General features: G+C 38.2%; 7 protein-coding genes across 9 annotated transcripts in view; 5 read left to right on the forward strand and 2 right to left on the reverse strand.

Moving 5' to 3' along the window:
• The window catches only part of LOC104793316 (mitogen-activated protein kinase 6), a gene marked incomplete in the record, with an annotated part of 3566 nt that extends 2359 nt beyond the window's left edge, over positions 1-1207 (forward strand). The window contains 3 exon segments of the mRNA XM_019226829.1: positions 8-340; positions 431-611; positions 743-1207. Of these exon segments, the coding sequence (XP_019082374.1) occupies positions 8-340; positions 431-611; positions 743-921 (693 nt within the window).
• LOC104793317 lies at positions 1012-2555 on the reverse strand. Its single transcript, XM_019226830.1, has 4 exons — positions 2280-2555; positions 2084-2185; positions 1845-1980; positions 1012-1751 (listed from the first exon to the last, which is right to left on the reverse strand). Exons 2-4 carry the CDS (start codon positions 2183-2185, stop codon positions 1618-1620), a joined length of 372 nt encoding a protein of 123 aa, XP_019082375.1. The 5' UTR covers positions 2280-2555; the 3' UTR covers positions 1012-1617.
• LOC104793318 (formin-like protein 2) lies at positions 6171-9597 on the forward strand. The gene is made up of 4 exons (XM_010519658.2): positions 6171-7837; positions 7929-8116; positions 8298-8551; positions 8639-9597. Exons 1-4 carry the CDS (start codon positions 6375-6377, stop codon positions 9455-9457), a joined length of 2724 nt encoding a protein of 907 aa, XP_010517960.1. The 5' UTR covers positions 6171-6374; the 3' UTR covers positions 9458-9597.
• LOC104793319 (sm-like protein LSM36B) lies at positions 10107-12001 on the forward strand. Of its 3 annotated transcripts, none has more exons than XM_019226831.1 (4): positions 10107-10228; positions 10558-10685; positions 11492-11605; positions 11707-12001. In XM_019226831.1, exons 2-4 carry the CDS (start codon positions 10571-10573, stop codon positions 11751-11753), a joined length of 276 nt encoding a protein of 91 aa, XP_019082376.1. In that variant the 5' UTR covers positions 10107-10228; positions 10558-10570; the 3' UTR covers positions 11754-12001. The 3 variants fall into 3 exon arrangements, with proteins under 3 accessions (XP_019082376.1, XP_019082377.1, XP_010517961.1); XM_019226832.1 differs by having other exon boundaries at positions 10563-10685; XM_010519659.2 differs by having other exon boundaries at positions 10108-10228; positions 10554-10685.
• On the forward strand, positions 12534-14806 carry LOC104793320 (UDP-glycosyltransferase 74F2-like). The gene is made up of 2 exons (XM_010519660.2): positions 12534-13312; positions 13835-14806. The coding sequence occupies exons 1-2, from the start codon at positions 12689-12691 to the stop codon at positions 14570-14572; spliced, it is 1362 nt and encodes a 453-aa protein (XP_010517962.1). The 5' UTR covers positions 12534-12688; the 3' UTR covers positions 14573-14806.
• LOC104793321 (UDP-glycosyltransferase 74F1-like) lies at positions 15968-17752 on the forward strand. Its single transcript, XM_010519661.2, has 2 exons — positions 15968-16740; positions 16984-17752. Exons 1-2 carry the CDS (start codon positions 16117-16119, stop codon positions 17668-17670), a joined length of 1311 nt encoding a protein of 436 aa, XP_010517963.1. The 5' UTR covers positions 15968-16116; the 3' UTR covers positions 17671-17752.
• Positions 18992-21458, reverse strand: LOC104793322 (serine/threonine-protein kinase HT1-like). The gene is made up of 10 exons (XM_019226833.1): positions 21144-21458; positions 20909-21037; positions 20463-20572; positions 20188-20308; positions 20002-20081; positions 19850-19912; positions 19616-19737; positions 19437-19522; positions 19231-19355; positions 18992-19127 (listed from the first exon to the last, which is right to left on the reverse strand). The coding sequence occupies exons 1-10, from the start codon at positions 21456-21458 to the stop codon at positions 18992-18994; spliced, it is 1287 nt and encodes a 428-aa protein (XP_019082378.1).

Genomic DNA, 21464 nt, shown 5'->3' on the forward strand with positions numbered 1-21464 from the left:
TGTGCAGTATTTTCTTTACCAGATCCTCCGTGGCTTGAAATACATTCATTCCGCAAATGTGCTTCACAGGGATTTGAAACCAAGTAATCTCCTCCTGAACGCAAACTGCGACCTAAAAATCTGCGATTTTGGGCTAGCTCGAGTCACTTCCGAGAGTGATTTCATGACTGAATATGTTGTCACGAGATGGTACCGTGCACCAGAGCTGCTCTTAAACTCTTCTGATTATACTGCAGCTATCGATGTTTGGTCTGTAGGCTGTATTTTCATGGAGTTAATGGACCGTAAGCCACTCTTCCCTGGACGGGATCATGTCCATCAGCTTCGCTTGCTCATGGAGGTAAAGTAGTAACCCTTCCTTGAACAAAACAACAAAAGCCTCGATGTTGTACACTTAAGAAACTTATTGAAACAAATTTCTTTTTTGCAGCTCATAGGAACTCCATCAGAAGAAGAGCTAGAGTTCTTGAACGAAAATGCAAAGCGATACATCAGACAACTTCCACCTTATCCTCGCCAATCCATCACTGAGAAGTTCCCAACAGTGCATCCTTTAGCTATAGACCTTATCGAGAAGATGTTAACGTTTGATCCTAGACGGAGAATCACAGGTCAGACCCAAAACCTCTATACCATTTTTAACTTCCAAAATAACTGGAATTATCTAGTGAAGGAATGCTAAGGAGTTGTTGATTATTCAAGAGTTAGTAGTGATCACCTCTTCTTGATTTCTTGATTTCAGTTTTAGACGCACTGGCACATCCATACCTGAACTCGTTGCACGACATAAGCGATGAGCCAGAGTGTACGTCACCTTTCAACTTTGATTTTGAAAACCACGCACTCTCAGAGGAGCAGATGAAGGAACTGATCTACCGTGAGGCGCTTGCTTTCAATCCAGAATATCATCAAATAGTCTGAAGAAGAGCATTTGGGAGATGAAGATGAGATATGGATTTGATTTAATTTGGTCTGGACAACAATTCTTGAAAGGAGGAGGAAAGATCATTGTTTGTCTTTTGTGTATACTTGTGAAAGATGTTTGAAGGGGATGGGGCTCAAACTTTTTCTTTTCAGTCTTTTGGATAATTTCTTCTTTTTTCCTTTTCCGTATTTGTAATTTGCCCTCATTTTGTTGTTGCAGCTATTTAAGACTTAAATTGTCTCAGAAATAGTTTTCATGTGTTATGATAGCCCACCTTTATTAGTCTCTCTACATGTTTGCCAATATTGTCAACTTTCTTGTTCTACAAACCATACGGATACGCGTACATCATTGCAATTTTGAATCAGAGAAGAACTGTAACTATTGCAGGAAGATGACAATAGTACATATGTGCTGAACACAAATCTCAAGTCTTTGCAATGTGTCAACTCTTAAGCCTGCCACAGAATTTCGATAGCGGTACAGGACCCTCATCTTTACTTTAGCTTGAATGATGTATGCCTCTAGATCTGTGTTTCCTCTCCCTTTTTGATCTTTTAGAACTTGACCTTGATTTCCTAGATTCCTCTTCGTCACTACTTGATGATTCAGAGGATGAGCTTGAGTCAGATGATCGCCTTCTCGAATGCTGCATTTTCTAAAAAACACAATGCATGTTAACAGAAGCTACGCTACAAGCCAACAACATTATAGGAGTTGTTCAGACTAAACTCGATGCAATTTATTTTGAGCATCTTTCTCTTTTTGCTTCTCTTTCTTTTTGAATCTCTTTCCTTTCTATATGTGAGATCTCTCTCCTTCTTATCTGTAAGATCATAGAGCATATCAGAGAAGTTAGACGCAAATTGGAGATCGTCTGACATAGAGATAGCAAAGACTCAATTTATTGCATGTAAACCTTTGCTGGATTGATCTGTAGAATAGTTCCTTCCCTTAGAGAGCTTCAGTGCCCTTTCAGAATCCAGCTGAGCTCTATAGTCACGCATCAGTTTATCAGTATCTGCTTCAAGCTCCCCCCTTTTCAATTCTTCTTCCTGTAAGAGACGGTCACATAAGTACATAAAATGAAAATCATGTCTTATCTGTCATAAACACAACGTAAATTAAACCATTTAATATAAGAAGAACACTATATACCTTTTGCTTCTTCTTATACTCTTCCCAAGTAATTGTCTGAGTAGTCTTGAGACTGGCCAAACGAGCAGCATGCCACTCTGGTGTGTGAAATGAACCATCCATCTGCGACTCGCCTCATAAGAAATGTTTCGGTGACAAAAAAATAACCCATAAACAAAACAATGAAGCTTAGACATATATCAAAGAGGTTATATACCTCGATCTTAATCCTCCGGAAGTTAGACGGAAAGCTCCATGCACAATTGGTTGGCTCAAATGAAATGGTGATGGATCAAGGTCTAAAGAGAGCAATGTATGTGGTCTCGATGGACTTTTACAAACATGATCATGAAAGCTTTGGTTAATTAAGTAGAATCTACTTAGTAGATTGGTGCTCGTTCCATTCCACTTTAAGGATATTAATAAGGGTCTCTTTGATAGCATTTTAAAGACTTTTTCAAGATAGCAATAAAGAGGCTGATAGGATCGATAGTCAAAGAATGCATTTCTAAGAGGGAGGTATTGGTTTAAGATTTAGAAAGAATTTTAATGACTTTAAAAGTTAGGTAAAATATGTTGTTATTCAATCAAGACTTTTAAAAATTCTTTAAAAATTTGGTGTTATTGGTTGTGGATTTGTAAAAAGTTATCTAAAATCTTGATAAATCTAGTGTTATTGGATTAAGAGTTTTATAAAGTCATTAAAAGTTTTATGTTATTCAAGTAAAACAAAAGAATCTTGGATTGTTAATGAATTCAAATTTTATGTTATTGGTTTAGGATTTTATATCATTTCCTTAATAACAAAAGTCATAAAAACTCTTTCATCAAATAGAAAGATTTTACAAGATTAGAAAAAACAAATCATCAAGATTTTAAAAAACTTCCTAAACAATCTCTCAGAATCCTTCATTTTTAATTTTCAATTTTCTATGATTCTAACAATCAGCAAGAACATAAAGTCATTAAAAATTTTTCTAAATCCTAAACCAATACCACTCCCTAAAAAGAAGTGTGTACTAAAAGCATCTCCAGTAGTGAGTACTAATCAACAGAATTGCTCATATAAATTAATATGATATTGAGAAAGGAAAGAAAGAGGAGAATCCTTATTGCTTCTGCAAGCCATGTTTCTCTGCAAAAATAAACATGTGTCAACTTTTTATTGGTTATTACTAATAAAATATAATAAATATATAGATAGAATTAAAATAATATATATATATATATATATATTTTTAAAGTAACGTTGAGTGCGTTGCTGGACTATTGACGGTGGTTAGAATTGGTCATAAGTCTATGTTGTTCTTAAATACTAACTGGGCTACTGGAGTAATGACAAGTCGGTCTTGAAGGGAAAAGCAAAACAGAAAATCAAAGAAAAAAAACAACGGGAGTTATAGTTTATTAATGGGCCTAATATTCACGAGGCCACGAGCTTATACAAATGCCAAATTTTACGTATAATTTGAACATGAGGTTTCTTTAATTTTTTTTTTGATATGATAGTCCTTTTCTTTTTAAAAAGGAACTACAATCATTTTTTTACGTGAATAGAAAAAACAAAGAGAAAAAAACTAGATGAAGCAAAAGATTGGCGCACTTGGCTTTGGCTTTCCTATTTTTGCCACTTTTTCTCCTCTTTTATTTTCCAACAAAAATCCAATCCTATGCAAAAGATTAGGCCTTTCACGTCGTCTGGAGCACGATTCACACTCTAACAAAAGGTACATTTTCTCACACATATATATATATACCCTCAAAAGGTTGCTTATTATATGCAGTATATATGCTTTTCAATATTAGCTGATTTATATCTCACATTGCCTTCAAAAATAATTTGAAAATGTCTCGCTTTCAAATCACTGACAATAATAATAAGCTCCCTTTTACTTTCTTCTGTAGTTTCAAAACGTTAAATACTTTATTAATTTTTTTTTTTTTTTGTCAAAACCTTTTTTTTTATCAATACATAAAATCATAGCTTTTTCTTGACGAAGTTGTTCTCATTATTAAGATTAAGAATATAAAAAACTCACGTTTATAATGATGCAAAACAATCATATTTGAACACAATAAATAGTGATAGAGATAATTCATAATTCATTAGTACAGGTAGTTAGGTTTTCATTTGATTTGATTAATGGACCTTGAGGTAAACATCGTAATTTAAATAGGGGAAACCGGAACATGAGATAGCCGGTTGAAGAAGAGTGTTTACATTTTACAAAGAGAGGAAGAAGACTGACACGTGTCTATAAAGAAACAAAGTGGGGTGACTCACTGAAACGTTCTGGATTTGCGTGATTCACGGGTTCACAGTAAAAATAAAAAGACTTCGTCGTGTAGCCCTCTCTCTCTCTCTCTCTCTCTCTCTGTGTACGCTCTTCTGTACTCAGTTTTTGTTGCTCCCTACCTAGCTCGGACTATTTATTCTCACCGACGATTCTCTTCTTCGTCGTCGTTTTTGGTTCGCTTGTATCACATATAGTTTATACTTTAATCTTACCCTGAAGATGATAAACAATAGTTTAATCGTGTGGCCAGTGAAACCTTTTTTCAACAGAGGGAATGTTTTGCACCCCACCTATTAAGATGCTTATTGATTAAGTTAATCGAAAGAATGTAGTTAAACTATTTGGAGTATAATAGTTGATACTTTTATTGACCAAAACCTAAGTGGGATAATTCAAATTGTAGTCCATTAATTGTTGTATAAAATAAAGTAAGAGGTAAAGTTAAAAAAAACAACTACTCTTCCGTCTCATAAAATTGATGTTTTGGGATATTTTTTTGTTGCACAAATATTGATGTTTTATAAATTTAAAGAAATCATCATTGAAAATATTTAAAATTTTGAATTATTATTGGTTTAAAATTAAATAATATCTCTTTAATATATTTAAACTCAATAATTATTGTTTTTTTAAAATGTTTAAAAACTTCTAAACATATAAATAGAGGAAGTAAAAAGTGAAATTTCTAAGTGACAGGAGAGAATCTTTGGAGAAGTGGGAAAATGATGCATATCCCAATACTTTTTTTTGTTACTTGCAAATTTGTAATTATATACACTGCCAGTCTATAGTGTCTAATTTTCCCTTTCTTTTTTCAAATATCAAAACTAGCTAAAATGTTTCCAATAGATGTATTTGAGCCAATTAAAGTTGGAATAATTTCGATTAATGTTTTTGTTATCACAATCTTTATTTTTATTTTTTTACGTACGTTAGGATATTCAATAATAGGTCATGGGTGGACAATAAATTTCAGATTAATACCGCCGACCAAATAAATCCATTGGCCATCTTTTTTAATTGTCACGATGTATATCAATCGGCTCTGCGACATTGAATTTGTATTCATTGCATTTAACCAAAGCTAACATTTCGGTTGAAGTGTAATCAGTAACACTGCTGCTACTAGAATGCGCAAATGCAGTAATTAGACTTCTCTTCATTATGCGAAACGTATCTTTTGTTTGTCTCAATATATTCGGTTTCTTTATTACATAAACAATGTGGTTGTGTTGTGTTCGAACGCTATTCAGTACAGTACACACTCCAAAAAGATTTTGAGGAGCCATTCAAATTTCACCATTTCAATATTACAATAACAACAAGAAGAGGAAGAAACTACTATAACATGTTTAACTAATCGAGGTAGTGAAGTAGTCACAATCAAGACTCTTCAAAATCTTACTAGTACTCTAGTACTTATAATTAACAGAAAAGTATATCTAATCACGTCATAATCGTGAAAACAAACTATTGTTTCTAATTGAAGAAAATCAAAGTTGGGAAAAGATGTTCACTACTATTAATTATTACACCAATCATGCATTACTATCGAAAATCGATCTTTCTGCTAACAATATTGGTCCAACACAACACCATATCATTCAATTTTTGTTTTGAAACAAATTAATGGCTCGAAATTAAATGTTGGATTATTAAATAATTCGATTTTACAGATACAAAATTTAAAGCTATTTTTGGATAAGATAAAACGTGGAAATAAATAAACCATTTCTCAATTAAAATCAAATAAATATTTTAAGTAATTACACTACTTACTTACTTACTATTCCCTCCAATTTCGTCCTCGTAAAGACCAAACTTTTTTTTTCCTTTTTTTGTTAGTGATACACAGTGGGCTAATAGTGTATCTCTCTTTCTCTCTCTTCATCGACCAAACCAAGCGCTTCTTCAACACTCTAGTCTTTTTTTTCTTCTCCAATGTCAGGTTTCGAATGCCACAACAACAAGCCCTAGAACTAGTTGTGTGTGTGATTTGGGTGAAAACGTAAGAAATGACTAAACTACCCTTCTGCTCCATCTTTGCCGTTCTCTGTTTCTTCTCTTCGTCCTCCACGGCCGATCAACGTCTCCACTCTCGTCACTTACTTCATCAACCCTTTTTCCCAGTCATAACCGCCGCTCCACCGCCGTATCAACAACCCTCATCTTCCCAACCTCCGTCTCCTTCCCCACACGCGCATCACCACCATCACAAGAAACAACCAGCGGTACCGCCACCGCCCCCGCACGAGAAACATCTTTTCTCTTCCGCCGCAAACCCTCCACCTCCTCCGCCTCATCGTAACTCTTTTTTCCCTTCTTCAGACCCAGCCTCCACCGCTTCTTACCCTCCTCCCCAACCTCCTCCTCCGGCCTCACTCCCTACTTTTCCCGCCAACATCTCGTCTCTCCTCTTCCCAACTCATCAAAACCCTTCCAAACGTCACAGCAACCATTACATCTCCAAGCTCGTCACCATAACCGCCTCAGCCATCTCCGCCGCGGCTCTCCTCTCTCTATTCGCCGTCATTATCATCTTCATCCGCCGAACTCGTCATCGCCGCCGCTCCTCCCCTGCAGACGACACCAAATCCACAAGATCGGACGTTCTTCAGCTCTTCAACGCCTCTCCTTCCGACGGCTCTCTGAAACACAAACAACATCAACAACCACCCAAGTACACTTCTTCCCACACTTCCTCCGAGTTTCTCTACTTGGGTACTCTTGTAAACTCTCGAAGCGGTGGTTTAGATCAGCAGAAATCTCCAACCTCCCTCTCCGGCGGTGTCACCGGCGTACTGGAGTTACCCCCGCCGGCTTCGTCGTCTTCATCTTCATCTTACTCACAGTACCAAAAGCTAGGCTCGCCGGAGCTTCGTCCTCTTCCTCCTTTACCAAAGCTTCCATCTTTCACTCCGACTACCAAAAGCACTGAACAGTTAAACCCTAAAAGACAAGACTTTGATGGAGACGACAACGAAAACGATGAGTTTTACTCTCCTAGAGGATCTTCAGGGCGTAAACAGAGCCCGACACGTGTCTGGGCTAGTATAATGAAGGACTCTGATGTTGATCAGATTGGTAACAGGAATATCATCGGCTCCGGTTCAAACTCGTGTTCGCCAGCTAATTCCGCGTTGTCGTTGAATGCTTCTCCGGGAACAAGTTTGAAACCTAAGTCGATGAGTCCTCCTCTGTCGAGGCACAGTCAGAACAGCTCAAACGACGGCGTTTCAAAGCGGCCTTGTCCAAAGAGGCCACCTCCACCTCCTCCTCCTCCCCCGTCACAACTCTTGGAGTCGCTCTCGCCTCCTATTCCGGCTACTATGCCGCTCTCGCCTCCTAGTGGGGATTCTGATCCTGAGAAGAAAGAGGAGACTTTGAAACCAAAGTTGAAGCCTTTACACTGGGACAAAGTTAGAGCAAGCTCGAGCCGTGCTATGGTCTGGGACCAAATCAAATCAAACTCATTTCAGTAAGACATAACTGAATTCTTGAACCCTAAGCAAAATTAGTTCCCTTCTTTTGCATACACGACTGAGATATGATTCTTTGTGTTTTTACAGAGTGAATGAAGAAATGATAGAGACATTGTTTAAGGTGAATGATCCAAGTTCAAGAACAAGAGAAGCCGTTGTTCAATCAGCGAATCAGGAGAATCAGTTTCTTGATCCAAGAAAATCCCACAACATTGCAATTTTGCTGAGAGCTCTTAATGTAACTGCAGATGAAGTATGTGAAGCTCTTGTAGAAGGTAAATAATTCACAATCTGTTGTTGCTTCTGCTGAACTTTTCCATGTTGAATTTTGAAATTTGCATAGACTAATCACTCACTGCACATTCCTTTGGCTTTGATGGTTGGAAGCATGGCTTATCTGACTTGGTTTTTATGGGAAAATATGATAGTTGAATCACTTTCTTGTTCATGAATCAGGCAATTCGGATACGCTTGGACCCGAGCTTCTCGAATGCTTGCTTAAGATGGCTCCTACAAAAGAAGAAGAGGACAAGCTTAAGGAGCTTAAAGACCATAATGATGGATCTCCTTCCAAGATAGGACCTGCAGAGAAATTCCTCAAAACATTGTTGAACATTCCTTTCGCCTTCAAAAGGATCGATGCAATGCTTTACATAGTCAACTTCGAATCAGAAACAGAGTACCTTAAAAGATCTTTTGACACCCTCGAGGTAAAAACTCTACTTGTCCTCATATAATAAGTGTATTTGTGCTGGAAAACAGAACATTCATATGCATTTTCTCAAACTCTCGATCAGGCTGCTTGCGGTGAGTTAAAGAACACACGGATGTTCTTGAAGCTTTTGGAAGCAGTGCTCAAGACCGGGAACCGGATGAATATAGGAACCAATAGAGGTGATGCACATGCTTTCAAGCTCGACACACTCTTAAAACTGGTAGATATCAAAGGAGCGGATGGGAAAACCACTTTATTGCATTTCGTGGTTCAAGAGATCATTAAATTTGAAGGAGCTCGGGTTCCTTTTACTCCTACTCAAAGCCATATAGGCAATAACATGTCTGAGCAATCCGCATTCCAAGACGACCTAGAGCTGAAGAAACTGGGGTTGCAAGTAGTTTCAGGTCTCAGCTCTCAGTTGATAAACGTCAAGAAAGCAGCTGCAATGGATTCAAACTCCCTAATCAACGAAACAGCAGAAGTCGCCAGCGGAATAACCAAAGTCAAGGAAGTCATCGCGGAGCTGAAACAAGAAACCGGTGTAGAGAGATTCTTGGAGTCGATGAACACGTTCTTGAACAAAGCTGAGAAAGAGATCACAGAGATACAATCTCATGTATACAATGTCATGAAGATGGTGAAAGAAGTAACAGAGTATTTCCACGGGAACTCTGAAACCCACTCTTTTCGCATATTCGCTGTGGTCAGAGACTTTCTGACGATTCTTGATCAAGTGTGCAAAGAAGTTGGTCGTGTAAACGAGAGAACGGTGTATGGATCCGTGCCACGACATTCGCTTTCGAACCAGACCACCACACCTCTGTTTCCGATGGTTCACAATAACAACTCACAGCTTAGTCCCTCGGGTTCTATAGACGACGAGGATGGCTCGTTTTAAGAAAAAACTGTTGGCTAATGGCTGCTGGTTTGGTTCGGTGTATGCTAATGTGTTGGGTTCATTTGCTTACGTAATCAAGAAACATGTTACATATAAAATATATATTATATTTTTATGGATAGGCGAATTTATATGGAAGATTTAATAGATTTTGGAAGATTGTTGCAAGTTGCTATCATTTCAACAAGCTCTGTACGTTCGTTTCAGTCGTCTGTTGAATTATATAAAATGTCACGTGTACATGTATTTATTGAACCCAGCTAGATACAACTGAAATAAAAAAAGAGTATCCTTCTCCAAACTATATAGTATATTACCCAAAATCTTGTTACTTTTTGAAGAATCATCTGCATAAATCTCAAAATGTTAAAAGAAATAAGTATATAACTATTTGCACTACTTTACTTGAAAAGTTGTTCTCCTAAGCGAATTTGAAAATTCACTTCTCCTCCACAATTAAAATTGACTAAAAGAATTATAATGTCTCACATAATGAAGTAATGAACCATGCAAGAGTAATCACTTTTAGCCTTTAGGTCAAAAATGATGTCTTTTGCGGACCACTCATAAAGAAAAAGATTGTTAAAATTTTTTAAAATTGGTACAAATTAAATTTTATTTAACTTTCTTAAGACAATAATTTGTTTATTATTATTATTTTGTGTGTTTACTTTTTTGTTGACTAGTAGCAAATTCTCTCTCTTCGACTTCTTGATCGGAAACCTCAAGTCTCTTTAGATACGCCGTTTGCAGTTTGATCGCCGACTCGAGGTTACATAGTTTTCCATACTCGTCTGTTGCTGTATTCTATTTCGAAATTTCTTGTCTTTCGAAGTGATTCGCGGCTCTCTCTATATATCTCTCTCCCCTGAATTAGTCGAGGTTTAGGGTTTTAGGGTCATTGTGTAATCGTTGAGATGCTACAAGTTTACGAGTTCAAAGAAATTTCATTTTTCTCAAGGGCTTTATGTAATTTGATTGATTTATGGATTTCGAATTGCTGACACCAAAGTTATTGCTTAAATTTGTTGGCTTTGTGGGAAAAAAACGTTCTTGTTTGATTTGGATCTAATTTGTTGTTTTTGGTTATGGTAAGTAAGCAAAGAAAAGAAGATGAGTGGAATTGGAGAGAAAGCTTCTGGAACAACTAAGACACCTGCTGATTTCTTGAAGTCGATCCGTGGTAGACCAGTTGTTGTCAAGCTCAACTCTGGTGTTGATTACCGAGGTTGGTCTCTCTGTGTTCTGCATTTTCTTTTTGTGCCCTGTGTTCTATCTTATAGTTTGCTTCTGGTTTTGGTGGTTATGCTATTGTACTTTGGGTTAGATAACTCAACGCCTTTCTTTTTTAGCCATGTTAATGTAACCTTTGGATATTTGCTTAGAGAAGAATTGACCCTTTCTTATTCTGTGAATTGCTTGATTTGAAAGGTGCATCTCTGAAGTTTTATTTTAGTTCAGCTTGTTTAGAATGGGTTTTGTTATCATTAAATCAGGATAGTTTCCCAATCTTGTCTCCAAGAAAGTGAAGAAACTGTGTTTGAGAATGGCTTTAAGACATGCTCGTTAGATTTTGAGAGTGGTATTAAATTTAGATGACAGCTTTGTGAACCTCAGAGAGTTTCTCGCGTTAGATGTATAATTCATTTCTCTAGATGATAGACCCAAATTTGGTTGTTTTTGTCCTTTCCGAGCTAGTGTTTCCTCCTTTCCTTGTCATGTGCTGGTTTTGATAAGTATCTTCATATATATTCTGTGGTGCATTTACACATGTGATAGAATGTGGATTTTCACTTTATCTAGCCTTGGAGCATATATCACTTGCAATATAAGGACAAGACCTTGGTCTCTTTTTGAACTGGCGTATAAGACTAGGAGAACTTGTAGCTTGGATTTTTTTGTTTGTTTTTGTCCTCATAAAAAGCCAGACTATTTATCTCTCCTCCATGTTATTAAGCAAATTTAACAGAGCTTCTCAGTCACATAAGAAAACTACACACGACACTGACACGTTTTCTCTTGTCTTGTTTGCAGGCATTCTTACTTGTCTTGATGGGTATATGAACATAGCTATGGAGCAAACAGAAGAGTACGTAAATGGCCAGCTAAAGAACAAATATGGCGATGCTTTTATCCGTGGAAACAACGGTAAAATTCAAAATCACATCCGTCATCATTCTTTACATCGTTTCGGTTTGTTTTGCGATTCATGTATCTGAACATTTTGCTGTATGTTATGTTGGCCACAGTTCTTTACATCAGCACAACGCAAGGGAATTTGGCAGATGGAGCCTAGCTCTCTTTCATCACCATGAAATGAATGGGGATCATCTTCTTCTACCTCTCTGGCATTTGATAATGTTGGGATTATGTAGCAATCAGAGATTTTATTATTCATCTCTGAATCAATTCGAAATGTCTTTCTTTTTCTTACAACTCTGCTACACTCAGTTTGTGTCTGTGAATCATCTCCAAAATTCTGAGAAGGAATCCGACTTTTATTTGATAACAAGAAAAATCTTAAGCATCGCTGTTCCCTTATTAGTCTTTGAAGCCAAATTTACAACGTATGTACCACGTGAGCGGCTCAACTTTATTATCATGTTTAGATGACGCCAGTGATTGGGTCAGAATCTGATGTCATCTTAACAACCATTGATGATTTTATATGTTACATTATGTAACTTACATATGATTGTTTATAAGATTTGTTTTTAATTTTACTTGATTTAGTTGCTCATCGTTGCCAAAAAATTGTCGTTGAAAGGTTTGCTTTGGTTCAACATTTTGTTGTATATTCTCTTTTGTTCGTTCACTAGACATATTACTCTATTATTGACATTGGGATTGTCTGATACGAAATTTACTGAAAGATCAAACAAAATCACAAATCCTAAGATAAATAATGTTACGCCAGGTACACTTGAAGAAGACTTCAACTACACACATGTACTGCACGTCGTTTTTCTTATTGTCGACAACTTCTTTGTAATTATTATAGAGCCGTAGAGAATCTTTTCACATGTTAGTAGTCCTTAACAAGTTTAAGAGAACAGTTTCAGTTATAAACAAAACGTAAAAAAAAAAAGTAAATGCTGAAACATGGTGACCCAAAGCTCTTATCTAAAAACAAGAACCAGACGAACCTAGCCAGGCTATATATATTGGCATCATCTCTTAACGCATATTCACTTTGGTTAAAACAAAAGATTTCAAGAGCGAGAAAGAGATATGGAGAAGAAGAGTGGACATGTATTGGCAATTCCATATCCAACGCAAGGACACATCACTCCATTCCGCCAATTCTGCAAACGACTTCACTACAAAGGTCTCAAAACCACTCTTGCTCTCACCACTTTCGTCTTCAACTCCATCAAACCTGACCAATCTGGTCCGATCTCCATAGCCACCATCTCCGACGGCTATGACCACGGTGGCTTCGACACAGCTGATTCCATCCACGACTACCTCCAAAACTTCAAAACTTGCGGCTCCAAAACCGTTGCAGACATCATCCGCAAACACCAAACTAGTGATAACCCTGTCACTTGTATCGTTTATGATGCTTTCATGCCTTGGGCGCTTGACGTTGCTAGAGAGTTTGGTTTAGTTGCTACTCCTTTCTTTACGCAACCTTGTGCTGTTAACTACGTTTATTATCTTTCCTACCTAAATAATGGAAGCTTGGAGCTTCCCATTAAGGAATTGCCTTTCTTTGAGCTACAAGATTTGCCTTCTTTCTTCTCTGTTTCTGGATCTTACCCTGCTTACTTTGAGATGGTCCTTCAACAGTTTATAAATTTCGAAAAAGCTGATTTCGTACTCGTTAATAGCTTCCAAGAGTTGGAAATTCATGTTAGATCTCTCTCTCTCTCTCTCTCTCTCTCTCTCTCTCTCTCTCTCTCTCTCTCTCTCTCTCTCTCTCTCTCTCTCTCTCTCTCTCTCTCTCTCTCTCTCTCTCTCTCTCTCTCTCTCTCTCTCTCTCTCTCTCTCTCTCTCTCTCTCTCTCTCTCTCTCTCTCTCTCTCTCTCTCTCTCTCTCTCTCTCTCTCTCTCTCTCTCTCTCTCTCTCTCTCTCTCTCTCTCTCTCTCTCTCTCTCTCTCTCTCTCTCTCTCTCTCTCTCTCTCTCTCTCTCTCTCTCTCTCTCTCTCTCTCTCTCTCTCTCTCTCTCTCTCTCTCTCTCTCTCTCTCTCTCTCTCTCTCTCTCTCTCTCTCTCTCTCTCTCTCTCTCTCTCTCTCTCTCTCTCTCTCTCTCTCTCTCTCTCTCTCTCTCTCTCTCTTTCTTTCTTACAACTTCTTAAACCATGTCTTGTTCTTGTTCAGTTGTTCTTGATCTTGTTCTTGTTCATGTCCTAATTACTCTGGTTATCGTTACAGGAGAAGGAATTGTTGTCGAAAGCTTGTCGCGTGTTGACAATTGGTCCGACTATTCCATCAATTTACTTAGACCAACGTATCAAATCAGACACCAACTATGATTTGAATCTGTTCGAATCGAAAGATGATTTCCTCTGCACTAACTGGCTCGACACGAGGCCACAAGGGTCGGTGGTGTACGTAGCATTCGGAAGCATGGCTCAGCTGACTAATGTGCAGATGAAGGAGCTTGCTTTAGCAGTAAGCAACTTCAGCTTCCTGTGGGTGGTCAGATCTTCAGAGGAGGCAAAGCTCCCACCAGGGTTTCTTGAAACAGTGAACAAAGAAAAAAGCTTGGTCTTGAAATGGAGTCCTCAGCTTCAAGTTCTTTCACACAAAGCCACTGGTTGTTTCTTGACTCACTGCGGCTGGAACTCAACCATGGAGGCATTGACCATTGGGGTTCCCATGGTGACAATGCCTCAATGGACTGATCAGCCAATGAACGCAAAGTACATACAAGATGTGTGGGAGGCTGGAGTTCGTGTGAAGACAGACAAGAAGGGTGGGATTGCCAAGAGTGAGGAGATTGAGTTTAGCATTAAGGAAGCGATGGAAGGAGAGAGGAGTGTAGAGATGAAAAGGAACGTGAATAAATGGAGAGACTTGGCTGTCAAGTCACTCAATGAAGGAGGCTCTACAGATATCAACATTGATACATTTGTATCAAAGGTTGAGAGAACAAAAGTTATCACATGAAAGCAAATACCTCTTCTATATCATTTCGTTGGGCCAGTCTTTCTTTCAGTATGACTGTTTAAGTTGATTCTGCTTTGTGTTCATTGTATGGTTTCCGAGAATGTAGGAATCCATGCTCAGTCTGCTTAAATTTCCCAGTATATTTATGCTTCCAAGTTTGTAGGAATGTGTAGTTCCATGTTCTATTATATAAGGACAAAGCAAACAAATAAGAAGCTCTCTTGTTCCTTTTAACTTTTAAGCTTATAATTATGACAACATCAGTCCACATGCTCTTTGGTACAATCTCTTAAAAGTGCACTGACTGCAGGCTGCAGCAAACACCTTTAACTTTCCAGCAGCTGCCAAAATATATACCTTCATTCTTTTTCTCCTCTGTGAGATGCTATGATTCTCTTAATTAGTTCAACTACCTAGCCGTTCTGGCACACACAACTTCCTTAATCATGCCTTGCTTTTGTTCATGCCTTAATTACTCTGTTTTTTTTTTTTTTTTGTTAGAGAAGAGGAAGTTGTTGTAGAAAGTTTGTCCTGTGTTGAATTAGCCTTAACTGGTCCCTCCATGAGTCAACGGTTGGGATCTCTGCTTCAGTTCCGCCAAATTGACCTGACCACCTTCTTCATTGATTCCATAAACAACTTTGGATGTTAATCTGCTTTTCAAATCGAACAACGAAACTTTGGATGTATATATTTTATAGAAATGTCCCATTTTCCGAATATTTGATTAATATCAAAACGTGATATATTTATACTTGCATGCAAATAAGAATACTTAATTAGTTCTGAACCCTTTATGACCTTGTTATTCTTGTTATATTATGATGTTTACCAAATGCATAAACTATTTATATATTTTGGCTTTGTTAGGTTTAACATATACATCACTTGACATTTGGACCACTATACTTTCAACTAATATGTATTTATAAAAATTATACACAACATTTTGGAATCGATTAAGCACAGTATTTTAATATGTAAACACACATTATTCGCTTGCTCCTATGATAAATAATACGTTATTCTAATTTCTAACTATAGCTAGAACCGTAGAGAATCTTCTCACTTCTTCACTTGTGTATATCCGTATTTTCATCTCCTTCAAAAAGAAAAAAATCTACAGTATATATATACTTCTTACTTCGGTATTTCCATTTTCCTTTATAAATTTTTATTCATTTCTTTTTATTTTTTAAGTTTGTTTGGTACAAAATCTTATTACATATTTGCTACTATAAATAAATATTTTGAGGAGATTTTAGTCTAACTATAGAACCGTGGAGAATCTTCTTTATTCTTACTTTCTATTTGCATTTCCATGTGTGTCTGTACTCTCCTCGATCTTCCCAAAGATAATTATAAAATTTTCTGATATAAGCGTTTCACTTATCACCTTTATTGGACCATCACATTCTCCTTTCATGCCTCTGTTGTCTTCTCTCACAAGAACCACCCAACCCTAATAATAATATATATTTGCAATATCTCTTTATAAAACGTTCTGCACAAAGCAGAAGATTGAGAGAGAGAGAGAGAGAGAGATGGAGAAGATGAGGGGACATGTATTAGCAGTGCCATTCCCAAGCCAAGGACACATCACCCCGATTCGCCAATTCTGCAAACGGCTTCACGCCAAAGGTTTCAAAACCACTCACACTCTCACCACTTTCATCTTCAACACAATCCACCTCGACCCATCTAGTCCTATCTCCATAGCCACAATCTCCGACGGCTACGACCAAGGAGGCTTCTCATCAGCCGGTTCGGTCTCTGAGTACCTCCAAAACTTCAAGACCTTCGGCTCCAAAACCGTTGCTGATGTCATCCGCAAGCACCAGAATACTGATAACCCCATCACTTGTATCGTCTACGATTCTTTCATGCCTTGGGCACTTGACCTTGCAAGGGAGTTCGGTTTAGTTGCTGCTCCTTTCTTCACGCAGTCTTGCGCCGTCAACTATATCAATTACCTTTCTTGCACTAACAATGGAAGCTTGACACTTCCCATCAAGGATTTGCCTCTTCTTGAGCTCCAAGATCTGCCTACTTTCGTCACTCCTACTGGCTCCCACCTTGCTTACTTTGAGATGGTGCTTCAACAGTTCACCAACTTCCAAAAAGCTGATTTCGTACTCGTTAATTCCTTCCATGACCTTGACCTTCATGTTAGTGTATTCCCTAATTACTCTGTTTCCTTCCCCTTAGTCACGTCCAACTTACTCTGTTTTCTAAATTTTATGTTGTTTTAGGGTATAGTTACATTGTTTTCGTCCTAATTACTCTGTTTTTTTTTGCCCTAGTTTCTCTGTTCTTTTTTCCCTAGCTACCCTGTTTTTTCCTTAGCTTAGCTACTCTGTTTTTATCACCTACTGACTCTATTCTTTGTTCGTTGATTTCCACATCTTCAGGAAGAGGAGTTGTTGTCGAAAGTTTGTCCTGTGTTGACAATTGGTCCAACTGTTCCATCAATGTACTTAGACAAACAGATCAAATCAGACAACGACTATGATGAGTGGCTAGACTCAAGGCCACAAGGGTCGGTGGTATACATAGCTTTTGGGAGCATGGCTAAACTGAGTAGCGAGCAGATGGCAGAGATTGCTTTGGCAGTCAGCAACATCAGCTACCTGTGGGTGGTCAGGGCTTCAGAGGAGGCAAAGCTCCCGCCAGGGTTTCTTGAAACAGTGGATAAAGACAAGAGCTTGGTATTGAACTGGAGTCCCCAGCTTCAAGTTCTGTCACACAAAGCCATCGGTTGTTTCATGACTCATTGTGGCTGGAACTCAACCATGGAGGGTTTGAGTTTAGGGGTTCCAATGGTGGCTATGCCTCAGTGGACTGATCAACCCATGAATGCAAAGTATATTCAAGACGTGTGGAAGGTTGGGGTTCGTGTGAAAGCAGAGAAAGAAAGTGGGATTGCCAAAAGAGAGGAGATTGAGTTGAGCATCAAGGAAGTGATGGAAGGAGAGAAGAGCAAAGAGATGAGGGAGAACGCGAAGAAATGGAGTGACTTGGCTGTGAAGTCACTCAGTGAAGGAGGCTCTACAGATATCAACATTAACGCCTTTGTATCGAAAATTCAAATCAAATAAGATTTTATATGCTTTTAAAAATGTCCTAATGGATATTTGATATATTTCATTCGATAAAACCCTTTGGGTCGTGCGTGTTGTTGAACTTGCTCTCTTCGTTGGTCCTCTAGTCAGACCTCTTAACCACCGTCAAGCCTCCTCTGAACCGTCAATTTGATCCACCAAGCTTTGTAAGGAACTAACCTTTACTTTGCTAAGGAAGATGGCAGCCTCAGTAGTATGGATTAACCCTTCATAAAACCGCTTCTCGTTCAGGTTCCACTGGACGATCCATGCGTCCGTCGCCGTCATGAGTGCCTTCTCCGCTGTTGCTATCTCCTTGCGGTATTTTATTATGTTTGATTCCATAACAGCAGTGTTATCTTCTATTCTAGATATCGCCCATAGTATCTTAAGCTTCTTCTTCTTTGCACGCAACATGTTGAAGAAATCAGACAAGGGTTGACTCGCCATCGATGCTGATCAAGAAGAAGAGAGGAGAGAAATTAAAAAGTTGAGAGAGATTGTTAAATAAAGAATTGTNAGAGAGAGAGAGAGAGAGAGAGAGAGAGAGAGAGAGAGAGAGAGAGAGAGAGAGAGAGAGAGAGAGAGAGAGAGAGAGAGAGAGAGAGAGAGAGAGAGAGAGAGAGAGAGAGAGAGAGAGAGAGAGAGAGAGAGAGAGAGAGAGAACATCGGCAGATCGGTTACCTTAGTAAGGAGCTTCAAGCTTCTGTGACTCGAACCCGTCGACTTCCTCGGCTACAACTTTAGTTCGCTAGATAGATCACAAACAGGTGAAAACCCTAATTACAGATGCGATCTCACCGATCGATAGGTTCAGTCAGAGTTTCTGGTTCTTTTTGGGTTCTCTAATGGGTTCTAATGGTCTTTACGTTTTGGGCTTTCAAAGCTGGGCCTTTGGTTCTGTTAAACTCTTGTTCTCAGGCTTTAAATTGAATATCCTTTCTTAAGTTGATTCTTCTTCTTTTATCTGTTTGTTGTTGTATGTTCATCTCTCTATTGTAACGAGCAGGAGTTCTTTTGTTGTTTATTATACAGTAACGCGCTTACAAACTATACAAACTTATGTATACAGCCACCGTAAAGAAGTACTAGAAATTATGTTCTAGAACAAAAAAAATACAAAAAAAAAAACATAGCAAGTGAGTTTGTCGATGTTCATATGTCTGAGAAACACACTGTGAATTCGATTTTGTCCACAAATCTCACGCTGTTCTTGCTTCTCCTTCTTCTTCCCCTTTATTTCCTGTGAAAGAAACCATTAAAATCACAATCTTTTATCTCTGTTTGAACTAGAGTTTATATCAGAGAAGATGAAATATTACCAAGGGAACTTGAATGTGTCTTTCCACCATCCTTGTTTAGAGCAATTAGTTACTATTTTGTCAAGTCGAAAGATAATCTCAGAGAATGTCGGTCTAATACCGGCTTCTGGATGCCAACATTCCTCGATCAACCTGTGCAGAGTAAGCGATATCACAGGTTAAGAACCGGCACTCCAAGTTCCTGCATAGGCCTTAGATAAATTTTTTGGTTCCAAATAGTTTTAGAGCTTTTTACTCTTTTAGATCTGGAGGGTAACTTCTTGACTTAGTTTTGAATACTGGTCTCTTTCCTTCTAAACACATCATTTTCGCAACTTCTTCAGGAGGTCTCGGGTGGAAAACTGGTACTCCCTCTGTTATCTGACCACACACACACACAAAAAACAAGATTAGAGAAACACAAGACACAAGATTGAACAGAGCAAGACGAGGAAAATGTACCTCGTATAAAATGACACCAAAGGAGTGTGCATCGACCCTTCGGTCAAATATTTCGTCTTTATAAACCTCTGGTGCTATGTAGTAATCTGCAATCAAGAAAGCATTTTGTGTCAATGATCACAGATCTTGCCAAAAGATTCATTTTTTTTCATGCATGTGAATGAAGTATTTTTCCTTACTCGAGAGATCTATATGTGCTTTGTGGTTTGCTACTTTCGCCTTGTCCTGTGAAACTTTCGACAATCTTATCATACCAAATCCGGAGATCTTTAATTGCCCACCTCTATCCAGCAAAATATTTCTGGCACCTTACGAAAAATTTCAGAATATTAAACGAACAGAAACCATCTCAATGAGTATGTTACCAAAGGTTTTTAGCGTATCTAATTGACATTTGCCTTCGTTTATCTTACTTTGGCTTTAGATCGCAGTGAATGATTGGATCTGGTTTACATTCATGGAGGTAGTTCATGCCCCTGAGACCAGATAAACCATGAACAACATCCGGTGACGTGGTAGGTACGGTAATCGTAGCAGCAAGCAATACATGAGAAGTTTGACATACCTTGCAATATCAAGACCAAATCTAAGTGCCTTGGAAGGAGAAAGACGTCCTTTCTTTTGGAGATATACACCTAAATCTCCCTGCAATAGAATCAAAAGGGTAAAAGACTAAAAGACGAGAAGACATTGAGATGATTGGTGAGTAAAGGTAAATTCAGAAAGGGAGAATACAAGTAAAAATGCTTACTTTTGGGTTATACTCGACTACAATCATCATCGGTATATTCTGAGTGACAGCTCCAACAAACTGGATAACATTTGGATGCCGGACTTTTTCTAGCAACGTCAATTCATGTTTAAATGCGTTTCTGTTCAGATTAAAAAGCCACAAAGACAAAGCAGAATCAGTGTCTTCATGCCAAACCAATTCAGAGCTTAAGGAAACAAATTTAAGAGTTGCCTATTATTTTAAGCTCACTCAAATGTAACACAGAGAAAAGGACACAAGTAGTAGATGCATACATGCGTTCAGGATCTGAGTAGCTATCTTTATCAAGTATTTTGACAGAAACCCGCGTGCCATTCCATTTAGCTACTTGATATGCTCCCTGCAAACACTCAAACCCGATTGACTTACTTAAATAAATAAAAATGCTCCAAGAACAATGAAGTTACTAAATGTGTCTAAGAGAANATGGGGGCGTTGAGACAAAGAAGAAGACGACAACCAAGTCACAGAAACACAAACCAATCGTAGTCCCTTTATTTTATTATTATTACTTATCCATAAACGAAATTAACCAACAAGTTCGTTCTTCTTACAATTTGGTTTTGGAGGAATTAAACGCAGGTAAAACTTGATTGGAGTCACTAATCCTATACAGATTATTATATAAATAGATGACTTATTATGAGATAAAAACTATNTACAAGTGTGAAGTTCAATGAAAAGCCTTTCATGATAAAACAAACACATAGACAAAACACACACCAGTCGTATCCAAAGTCAATGAAACTCTTACCGGAACTTTAGCTCCTCGAGCCTTCAAGAGATTGTAAACATCTAAATTCCCATAATACTTAGCATCAGCAGCCGCCTAATTCACCATAAAAATGCAACCTTTAATCCAAATCCATACAATCAACACAACAAAAGTCACAATTTTCACAAGAGAAGCTAGAGGTTTTAAGAAGAAGACAGACCGTACTTCCCCATCGATCACGAGCATCAATGTTAGCTCTCCTGCTAAGAAGAGCCTTAACAACGCCGAGATGACCCTCACAGGCAGCGATGTGAAGCGCCGTACGACCATCAAGATCGATGCTATTAACATCGATCCCTTCATCAAGAAGCTCCTCGACTGCTCTGACATCACCTTTGCTAGCCATAAAGAGAAGCTGCATCGTGGAATCGAGATTCTCCGGTACCGACATATGAGGCTCGTCGTCGCTTCTAGTGGAATCAGGACTCCTCCGGATCGGATCGAGAGAAGACTGACGACCGAAACTAAACCTCATGTTGGT

The sequence above is a fragment of the Camelina sativa genome, chromosome 6 (assembly GCF_000633955.1).
Source record: "Camelina sativa cultivar DH55 chromosome 6, Cs, whole genome shotgun sequence".
Taxonomy (NCBI): domain Eukaryota; kingdom Viridiplantae; phylum Streptophyta; class Magnoliopsida; order Brassicales; family Brassicaceae; genus Camelina; species Camelina sativa.

Excerpts from the sequence above, each read along its gene's own strand:
- LOC104793318 (XM_010519658.2), top strand. The coding sequence starts at position 6,375 with ATGACTAAACTACCCTTCTGCTCCATCTTTGCCGTTCTCTGTTTCTTC. Across the intron at positions 7,838-7,928 it reads ATCAAATCAAACTCATTTCA|AGTGAATGAAGAAATGATAG; the intron begins GTAAGACATAAC and ends GTGTTTTTACAG. Across the intron at positions 8,552-8,638 it reads GATCTTTTGACACCCTCGAG|GCTGCTTGCGGTGAGTTAAA; the intron begins GTAAAAACTCTA and ends ACTCTCGATCAG.
- LOC104793317 (XM_019226830.1), bottom strand. The coding sequence starts at position 2,185 with ATGGATGGTTCATTTCACACACCAGAGTGGCATGCTGCTCGTTTGGCC. Across the intron at positions 1,981-2,083 it reads AGTATAAGAAGAAGCAAAAG|GAAGAAGAATTGAAAAGGGG; the intron begins GTATATAGTGTT and ends CGTCTCTTACAG. Across the intron at positions 1,752-1,844 it reads TACAGATCAATCCAGCAAAG|ATAAGAAGGAGAGAGATCTC; the intron begins GTTTACATGCAA and ends ATGATCTTACAG.
- LOC104793322 (XM_019226833.1), bottom strand. The coding sequence starts at position 21,458 with ATGAGGTTTAGTTTCGGTCGTCAGTCTTCTCTCGATCCGATCCGGAGG. Across the intron at positions 21,038-21,143 it reads GTGATCGATGGGGAAGTACG|GCGGCTGCTGATGCTAAGTA; the intron begins GTCTGTCTTCTT and ends ATGGTGAATTAG. Across the intron at positions 19,738-19,849 it reads CACTGCGATCTAAAGCCAAA|AAATATTTTGCTGGATAGAG; the intron begins GTAAGATAAACG and ends GTAAGGTGCCAG.
- LOC104793320 (XM_010519660.2), top strand. The coding sequence starts at position 12,689 with ATGGAGAAGAAGAGTGGACATGTATTGGCAATTCCATATCCAACGCAA. Across the intron at positions 13,313-13,834 it reads TCCAAGAGTTGGAAATTCAT|GAGAAGGAATTGTTGTCGAA; the intron begins GTTAGATCTCTC and ends TTATCGTTACAG.
- LOC104793319 (XM_019226831.1), top strand. The coding sequence starts at position 10,571 with ATGAGTGGAATTGGAGAGAAAGCTTCTGGAACAACTAAGACACCTGCT. Across the intron at positions 10,686-11,491 it reads CTCTGGTGTTGATTACCGAG|GCATTCTTACTTGTCTTGAT; the intron begins GTTGGTCTCTCT and ends TCTTGTTTGCAG. Across the intron at positions 11,606-11,706 it reads TTTTATCCGTGGAAACAACG|TTCTTTACATCAGCACAACG; the intron begins GTAAAATTCAAA and ends TGTTGGCCACAG.
- LOC104793321 (XM_010519661.2), top strand. The coding sequence starts at position 16,117 with ATGGAGAAGATGAGGGGACATGTATTAGCAGTGCCATTCCCAAGCCAA. Across the intron at positions 16,741-16,983 it reads TCCATGACCTTGACCTTCAT|GAAGAGGAGTTGTTGTCGAA; the intron begins GTTAGTGTATTC and ends CCACATCTTCAG.